The sequence below is a fragment of the Bos grunniens genome, chromosome 29, assembly GCF_055505025.1.
Source record: "Bos grunniens cultivar Pamir isolate PY7600 chromosome 29, Bosgru_T2T1.0, whole genome shotgun sequence".
NCBI classification, from domain to species: domain Eukaryota; kingdom Metazoa; phylum Chordata; class Mammalia; order Artiodactyla; family Bovidae; genus Bos; species Bos grunniens.
In genome coordinates this window covers 11,252,683-11,261,893 of record NC_141193.1, presented here as the reverse complement: position 1 = coordinate 11,261,893, position 9,211 = coordinate 11,252,683, and the positions used below count along the sequence as shown (strand labels likewise).

At 44.5% G+C, this 9,211-nt stretch overlaps 1 protein-coding gene across 3 annotated transcripts; it reads left to right on the top strand.

The window, feature by feature from the left end:
• The first annotated feature begins 3,230 nt into the window (after positions 1–3,230).
• Positions 3,231–7,741, top strand: TMEM216 (transmembrane protein 216). 3 transcript variants are annotated; one of them, XR_015157534.1, is made up of 5 exons: positions 3,231–3,381; positions 4,034–4,135; positions 4,694–4,786; positions 6,547–6,854; positions 7,143–7,741. XR_015157534.1 is itself a non-coding variant. In XM_086383655.1 (5 exons), exons 1-5 carry the CDS (start codon positions 3,369–3,371, stop codon positions 7,662–7,664), a joined length of 621 nt encoding a protein of 206 aa, XP_086239781.1. In that variant the 5' UTR covers positions 3,231–3,368; the 3' UTR covers positions 7,665–7,741. The 3 variants fall into 3 exon arrangements, 2 of the variants coding, with proteins under 2 accessions (XP_086239781.1, XP_086239780.1); XM_086383655.1 differs by having other exon boundaries at positions 6,653–6,854; positions 7,454–7,741; XM_086383654.1 differs by having other exon boundaries at positions 3,235–3,381; positions 6,653–6,854.
• The last annotated feature ends 1,470 nt before the right edge of the window (positions 7,742–9,211 follow it).

Below are 9,211 nucleotides of genomic sequence, written 5' to 3'. Positions count from 1 at the left end.
CTGCCACTTGTGAAGATTTTGTAAGCAGCAGGTGCACAAGGTGAAATGTTCATTGGTAACGAGGTCATGTATTATCTAGGCCAGTATACATTGGTGAGTTACGATCAGCAGGAGCAGCCATATGGTGTACTGTGGTGGAGATCTTTTGGGAGAACTTCTGGGCTATGGGACTTTCTCTGTGAAAGATCCGAGCCCTCTCTCTATGATGTGCTAAGGAAGAATCTTGTCACATTAGCTACTGCTGCTACAGCATGAGTAATTTGCCCAAGATGAGATGCCACTAATAACAGAGCAGATTATCTGTGACTGTCGAGTCCTTGCTCTTTCTTTTGTGCCACACACTGACTTTCCTTAACCCCTACTTGTAACAGAATTTGCCCCAATTAATTTTAACATTTAAAAAAATCTGAACATTAAATCTTTAAAACATTTTTTTTAAAAGTCGAACATGGAATGACCATAAAATTCAGTAATTCCCTCCTAGATGTATATTTAAAGGAACTGAAAACAGATACATCCACAGATACTTCTATGCCAATGTTCACTGCAGCATTTTTCTAGCCCAAAGGTGAAAACTCATGTCTACCTGTAAACAGATGGATAAACAAAATGTGGCACGCATGTGCACGCGCGCAAACACACACACACACACACACACACACACAGGAATATTATCCAACCATAAAAGGGAATTAAGTTCTGATATAAGCTATAACATGAATGAACCTTAAAAACATGCTAAATGGAATTATGCCAGACACAAAAGAAAAAGTATTGTATGATTCCACTTACTTAAAATATAAAGACTAGGCAAATTCATAGAAATAAAAAGTAGATCAAAGGTTAGCAGGGCCTAGGGGGACAGGGAGAAAGGGGAGTTACTGTTTAATGGTTACAGAGTTTCTCATTGCCATGATACAAAAAGCTTTGAAAATGATGGTGATGGTTACCCAACATTGTGAATATAATTAATGCCACTGAATTGTACACTTGAAAAACAAAAGTCACTCTATTCAAATCACCTGGTTTGAGTGTACAATGTTTTCTGTCCTATCCTGACAGTGGCTGACAGTCAAGTCAACCTGAGTCCAATCAAAACTCTTCTTTCTGCTTCCCTGTGGGCGGTAACACATGCTAACTGCTCCAAACCATAATCAGGTTTCAGAGCGCAGTTCACCAGTCATCTCTTGAAAACTTCTTTCAGTTCCCACCTACTTTGTCTCCCCAACTCCGATGCACGTCAGGGGTCACGTGGTGATCATGTTTCATCTTGCCCATCGTATTTATGCTCCTTGAAAGGACCCTCTGCCTGCCTGCTCAGTCGCTCAGTGAAGTCTCTTTGCAATCCCAGGATTGTCTAGCCTGCCAGGCTCCTCTGTCCATGAGATTTCCCAGGCAAGAATACTGGAGTGGGTTGCCAAAGGAGCCTCTAGTTCTGATTAATTCTGTTCTAAGTACTCGTTTGATAAATCGGACGCACTAAATCCCCTGTTACTCTCCCCCAAAAGACTGCTTGCTAGACAAAAGACCCCCAAACCCCAAACTGCATTTGCAAAGCACTTTCATGCATTGTCAGACCATTGTGTGGGATTCCCTTGTGGCTCAGACAGTAAAGACCCTGCTCTCAATGCCGGAGGCCTGAGTTTGATCCCTGGGTCCTAAATATCCCCTGGAGAAGGAAATGGCAACCCACTGCAGTATTCTTGCCTGGAAAATCCCATGGACTGAGGAGCTTGGTGGCTACATGCAGTTGACAGGATCACAAAGAGTTGGACATGACTGAGTGACTACACTTTCATTTTTTTTTATCCGTGTATTGTCAGACCATTAGTAAAGAGAATTGTGGGGCTAGGACCTATTTGCCAATCCTGTGGTCACATTACCACTACTGGTTACTTCTGCCGATTCACTGTAAACTTTGGGTTCAGTTCAGTCGCTCAGTCATGTCCGACCCCATGAATTGCAGCACGCCAGGCCTCCCTGTCCATCACCAACTCCCTGAGTTCACTCAAACTCATGTTCATCCAGTCAGTGATGCCATCCAGCCATCTCATCCTCTGTCGTCCCCTTCTCCTCCTGCCCCCAATCCCTCTGAGCATCAGTCTTTTCCAATGAGTCAACTCTTCGCGTGAGGTGGCCAAAGTATTGGAGTTTCAGCTTTAGCATCATTCCTTCCAATGAACACCCAGGACTGATCTCCTTTAGAATGGACTGGTTGTATCTCCTTGCAGTCCAAGGGACTCTCAAGAGTCTTCTCCAACACCACAGTTCAAAAGCATCAATTCTTTGGCGCTCAGCTTTCTTCACCGTCCAACTCTCACATCCATACATGACTACTGGAGAAACCATAGCCTTGACTAGCCGGACCTTTGTTGGCAAAGTAATATATCTGCTTTTGAATATGCTATCTAGGTTGATCATAACTTTCCTTCCAAGGAGTAAGCATCTTTTAATTTCATGGCTGCAATCACCATCTGCTGTGATTCTGGAGTCCAAAAAAATAAAGTCTGACACTGTTTCCACTGTTTCCCCATCTATTTCCCACGAAGTGATGGGACCAGATGCCATGATCTTCATTTTCTGAATGTTGAGCTTTAAGCCAACTTTTTCACTCTCCTCTTTCATCAAGAGGCTTTTTAGTTCCTCTTCACTTTCTGCCATAAGGGTGGTGTCATCTGCATATCTGAGGTTATTGATATTTCTCCTGGCAACCTTGATTCCAGCTTGTGCTTCTTCCAGCCCAGCATTTCTCATGATGTACTCTGCATAGAAGTTAAATAAGCAGGGTGACAATATACAGCCTTGATGTACTCCTTTTCCTACTTGGAACCAGTCTGTTGTTCCATGTCCAGTTCTAACTGTTGCTTCTTGACCTGCATATAGGTTTCTCAAGAGGCAGGTCAGGTGGTCTGGTATTCCCATCTCTTTCAGAATTTTCCACAGCTTATTGTGATCCACAGTCAAAGGCTTTGGCATAGTCAATAAAGCAGAAATAGATGTTTTTCTGGAACTCTCTTGCTTTTTCCATGATCCAGCGGATGTTGGCAATTTGATCTCTGGTTCCTCTGCCTTTTCTAAAAAACTTTGGGTAGTGAAGCCCAACAGCTGCTCCCAGCCCTGAGGGCCTGCGGACTCCAGCTCCTTGGGTTGACACCGCGCTGTCGATGGTCGCCAGTCAGAACCCCAGCGAAGGCCGTTTGCGCGCACGCGCGGACGCAACAAAACGGCCTTCGCACCAGGGAACCATAGAGTGTGATGGGCGGGCAGAGAGGCCAGAATCTCGGGCCGCTCCGTCCCCCGCTTCCGGCAACGCCTCGCTGCTCCAAGAGTAGAGGTAGCCGCGTAAGCAGTTTCCATGGGGACTGGAGATGGCGCCGCGAGGTGAGATTACGGAGGTGTGTGAGTCTCTGGTCCTGATCGCTTCTATACTCCACTCCTTTCTCTCCCATTGCTCGACTTTTATAAACCCTCTATTCTCAGGTGTTATGGACATCACACCTCACTTGTCCAAAGCAGGGTCTAGCAGCCTCACCCTCCCTGAGTTCCTGAAGGTCTCGAGGTGCGGGTCTCAGATTCCCCCAAATTCTTGGCCGGGCCTGTTCTAGGCCAGCTCAGTTACAAATTTGTAGCGTGACTTCAAACAAGCCAGTGCTGGCCTCTGCACCCCTTTTCCCTTCCCAAATAGTGACGAGGTTAGATCTTAAAGGGGCTTTGACTTTCGCGCCGGAAGCCCAGAGTCAAGTTTAGCGACACTCTACACACTCACACAGAGAAACGCTACACACACGGACACCCTACACACACACTCACACACACACACACACACACACACACACACTCTCTCTCTCTCTCTCTCTCTCTCTCTCTCTCTCTCTCTCTTTCTCTCTCCTCATCAGCAATCAGAAGTGCCCCAAGTGGCCCTTTCCATTAGCTGCGACCTCGTGTTTCCTTCAAGTTAGACACAAAACCATTGAAATAACAGGTTTGAGCTGCCCTCCAGCCCATCTCTTTTTCTCTGTGCTCACATTTTCAGGTAAACGGTTGTCCTCCACCCCGCTGGAAATTCTGTTCTTTCTGAATGGGTGGTATTATGCTACCTATTTCCTGCTGGAACTCTTCATATTTCTGTATAAAGGTGAGGCCTGGTGTTTGACTACCCTTGTCCACATCCCTTCCCCACTTCAGCGCAGAGCCAACTCCCACCAAAAACCTTCCTATTTTTCATTCTTTTCTGCCCTCTAGGGATCCTCTTCACTGTAAGGTAGAAGTCTCTTCATCAGCTGACTGTAGAATGATTTAGTAGGAAGCTCCTGGGCAAGAATTTCTTGAGTTTGGGAAATGTGGGATTCTCCATTCCAACTCTCCCCCATCACCTCTTGCTGGACTCCACTTTCAGCCCGTTGATGACCCTCAGAAGCTATTCAGCGGTCTGTGTACCGGTATACAGCTGATAATGGTGGAGGGTGGAGTCCTCATAGACTGTCCGAGTTAGGAGTAAAACCCCATAACAACATGCCTGCCTCTAACAGAAATGCAGCCACAACAAGGAGTTAACACATCCTGCATCAGGTTAACAGATCCTGCCCACATCTCACTAAGTAGTTCATGGAAAGCTGATAAGACTCAGGCGTGTGGGAGTTCTCCTGCGTGCTGTTCTGTGTTGTTTGCAAACTCTTGACTTTTGTATCGGCAGGTCTCCTGCTCCCATACCCAACAGCCAATCTAGTTCTGGATGTGGTGATGCTCTTCCTGTATCTCGGAGTTGAAGTAATTCGACTATTTTTTGGTGAGTGTTTGTCCAAAGAATATTTCCATTCTTTCTGAGATGAGCTGTTATCCGTAACCTGATCAACAAGGAAAAGTACATAACCTAGGCTCACCAATCAAGAGATTGGATCTGGTGGTATATCCCATTACCCCCTCTCTGAAGTTTCAAGCTGCTTCATATTTTGGGTCAAGATGTATCTGTCCGTTGCCCTGCAGGGCCAGAAGTGGGCAGTGGCAAGATATTAGACAATTCCTTCCCAGTTGTCTAACTGTTACAAGAGTGCCTTGTTCCTCTCACTGGTTTTCTTGGGAGAATAGATTCAGCTGCAACTCCATGTCTGGGGCAGGAGATGCCTGCACAGGTCAGCACTAAGATCCCCTTCATTTTTCTGAACAAGGATCTCTCTAGGACAAGTTTTATATTCCCAGAAATACAGAGCAAGCCCTAATTAGTTAGAATATGTCATCCCTGAAAATGTTCTTTAAACACACTGAAGAAAAAAAAATACTTTCAGCACATATCACAAGGGATAAAGAAAGCTCACATAAAATGCTAAGAAAAAAAAGCTAGTTTTAAAAATTAGCAAGGGAGGGAATTCCCTGGCTGTCCAGTGGTTAAGATTTCAAGCGTCCAACTCAGGGGGTAGGGGTTCAATCTGTGGTTGGGGAACTAAGATTCTGCATGCTGCACAGCAAAAAAAAAAAAAAAAAATAGCAAGGGACCCTAATGGGCAGTTCACATAAGAATAATTACAAAGGACCAGTAACTGTGATAAAATGCCCAAACTCACTAACAAAAAGCAAACTGGAAAAACAAGGTAACATTTTCACCTATAGGATTAAAAGATTTCCAGATTTTCAGTATGCAAATAACTGCAAGAAACAGTATGTATGGTCTCACACTCATGTGAGTATTTCTATTCCCACACCCCTAGGAATATAAATTAGTATAACCTTTTTTGCTAATGGTTTTACCAGGTAAAATTCATATTCTTAGACATTAACAATTTCCCTTCTAAAACTGGTTGAAAAAAACACACTTCTACAGATACACAAATATATCTATATGAGGATGTTATTGCCACGTATTTTTTGACATCAAAACCTTAGAAACAACCTAACACCTATCAATACAGGATTAGTTAAATTATGATATTGGTTCAGTGAATTGTTCATAGCCATTAAAAAAGATAGTTATGTGTGGAGTTATGATAGAGTAAAAGGTAGTTAATGTGGAAAGACATCTAACTATGTTAAATGGTTAAATAAGTTGCCAAACAGTATGCAGAGTATGACGCTACTTTTATAATAATGAAAATAATAACACGTGACTACATACACAAAAAATGTCTGAAACAGTATACCTCATCCTGTAGTAATGGCTTTCTCTAGAGGGTGAATCATGAGGTCTTTTAATTTCTATATTTTCTAAAATGATTTTCTATATTTTTTATTTTATTTTATTTTTTTGGCCATTCCGTGGGGCACGTGGGTCCTTAGTTCCCTAACCAGGGATTGGACCCATGATCCCTGCAGTGGAAGCAGAGTCAACCACTGGACTGCCAGGGAAGTCCATAGTTTCTATATTAATTGACAAAGTATTCAATGATTATATATTATTTTTATAATTATAAAGATCTTTCCTCAAATAAAGATCCCATTGTTTCTTCACTGGGAGCAGGACCTTTCTGCGAATGACGCTAATCTCACAGCCGCTCCAAAGCCTCTTGTTTTTAACACAGTGGGACCCTGTTAATGAAGTTGCACTTCCCTATTCAGGACCATTTGCCTCTGCTTGCCAGTCCATCCCATCCTGCCCGCCTTTTCCTCTGAGGCCAAGGAAAGCAGGCCACTTGGAGGTGACTCCATGGGCTGTGTCTGACAGGTACAAAGGGAAACCTCTGCCAGAGAAAGATGCCACTTGGTATTAGTGTGGCCTTGACCTTTCCGTCCACCATGATGGCCTCCTATTACCTGCTGCTGCAGACCTACGTGCTCCGCCTGGAAGCCATCATGAACGGCATCTTGCTCTTCTTCTGCGGCTCAGAGCTCCTGCTTGAGGTGCTCACCCTGACCGCTTTCTCCAGGTACTGCTGCTGAGGGGCCATTTCCCATCACCTGAGGGTTGGGTTCCCATCCCAGGGAGGGATTCATTGTTCTTCTAAAGCTTGAAGGGTCTGGACTCTAGAGGATGTTTAAGGGTGAGAAAGGTGTTTCTCCCACTGAGGGTAGAAAGGTGTCTTTCCCGAAGTTACACACTTAGGGAAGATATTCTTGCTTTCTGGGGCCAAGAGGCTTGGATTATAGAACAGTTCAGGCCAGCTTCTTTTGTTCACTGGACTTTTAACATTTTCTTTCTTTCTTTCTGCCATCAGTATGGACAGGATGTGAAGTACAAAAACTTCAGCCAGCAGCCTTCACAGGCTGAAGGTATGTATGGCAGTACCATACATACCTCTGGTACTTCAGCCATACCAGTGAGAAATGGCAGGCCAAGTTGTCCTGAGAAAGGTTGCAGCTTTTCCTCAGCACAGACACCTGGGGAACAAACCCAGCATAAGGCCACTGGGCACCATCTTCTCAACAAGGACCATCAGCCAGGAAACTCTTCTACACTCCAGTATGGGGAGGGGCACGGCTGGTGCCTTCCAGGCCTTCCTTGGAACCAGCTCCCTTCTGACCTCAGGTTTTCCTCTTTGATCTTCGTGGCCAGAGCATCTTGTGTGGACCTTGCAGGCTCCCTGGGCTTCCAGAAGGACCTGAGCCACACTCTCCCAATGTGTGCTGTGCCCTACATGTCCTGCAAGAGCACACGGTGCCTCAGGAGGGTGTGCTTCCAGAGTGATGCAAAAGCCGCTCATGCTATTCCTCAGAAACTGAGCTCCAGAACTTTTTAAGAAGCTCATAGTGTTATTTTTCTACTCTCATCATGAAACAAACATTATTTTATAATAAATATGTATTTTCTATTGTGGGAGGTTGTAGCCTTTTCCTTATGGCACCTGTACCTAGTATTTCATCCACTTCAAGAGAAAGTAGAGACTGTCCCCAAGGTTTGCTCTTGGCTGTGCTTAGTGATCCTGTGCAGACACAGAGGCAGCAATGAAGATGTCCTGCTGAATTTCCTCCCCTGCAGCTCTAGTCTCAATTAATCCCTAAAGGCCCTGCCAGCTTCGGTGTCTTCTTCAGACCTGTCATCCTGACCACTCACATTCTTCACCTCTGCCCCAAAGCCAGCATATTTTTAAAATTTATTTATTTTTGGTTGTGCGGGGTCTTCATTTCTGCACTCAGGCTTCCTCTAGTTTCGGTGAGCGAGGGCTGCTCTTCGTTGTGTTGCACGGGCGTCTCACCGCAGTGGCTTCTCGTTGCGGAGCACAGGCTCTAGACACACAGGCTTCATTAGCTGTAGCACGCAGGATCAGTAGTTGTACAGCCAGCATCTTGTCTCTCATACTTACAGATAATCGTCATCTTTCCAGGATGAGGTGTGGTTAATTGGAAGAAACATATTCTAAACTTACCAATGTTTTTTGGTTGTTTGTTTTAAAATTTCAAGTGAACATAAAAGGAACATATACTTTTATTTTTTAAGCTGGAGAAATGTTGCCCTAAATGAGTGTATCTTCTTTTCTCCAAGTAACTATCTTTAAAACTGTTTCTTGTCTTACATGATAGCGGCCATTTTTTTAGCTCCAAGAAGCCCTAACAGAAGCCACTTTAGGAAACCTTGAGCCATATGGCCCCTATGCTATCAGGTGAATCCTAGACTATCTGCTCTTACTCAGAGTAAAAAGTAATTGGCCTTTAAGAATGTCATGCTGGTTTTTAACTGCTTATTTCCTGTGATCAGGCTCATTCTCATTCTACAAAGGTCTCCACTGTCCAGGCCTTCTCGTGTTTCCTAACCCTCTGTGTCCTTGCCTAAGAGCTGCCTTTGGGGTCTATCCAAAGACTGTATTTAGATAGGTCTAATTCAGCATGACACAGTAACAAAAACTCCAGTAGGAACTTCCCTGACATTTCAATAGCATATCCCATGAATACAATTTTCTGCTGTTTCTCACACTGCCTTTTTGCCGCCTAGCCCTGCTTTGAAGAAATCACTGGTATGAACCTAGAGAACTCATTGTCCTTGACCTATTTCATTTAGAGTTTCATTGGTTATGGTTAAAGAATCTGCCTGCAATGCAGGAGGCCTGAGTTCAATTCCTGGGTCAGGAAGACCCCTCCAGAGAAGGAAATGGCAACCCACTCCAGTCTAGAGAACTCCATGGACAGAGGAGCCTGGCAGGCTACAGTCCATGGGGTTGCCAAGAGTAGGATACAACTTAGCGACTAAACCATCACCACCCTCCCAGCAATGCAGAAAAATGAATGGGAGGTTCAGTTCTAAGAGGCAACTTATAATTCACAGGGGCTTTAGAGAGCAATTCAATCTCAC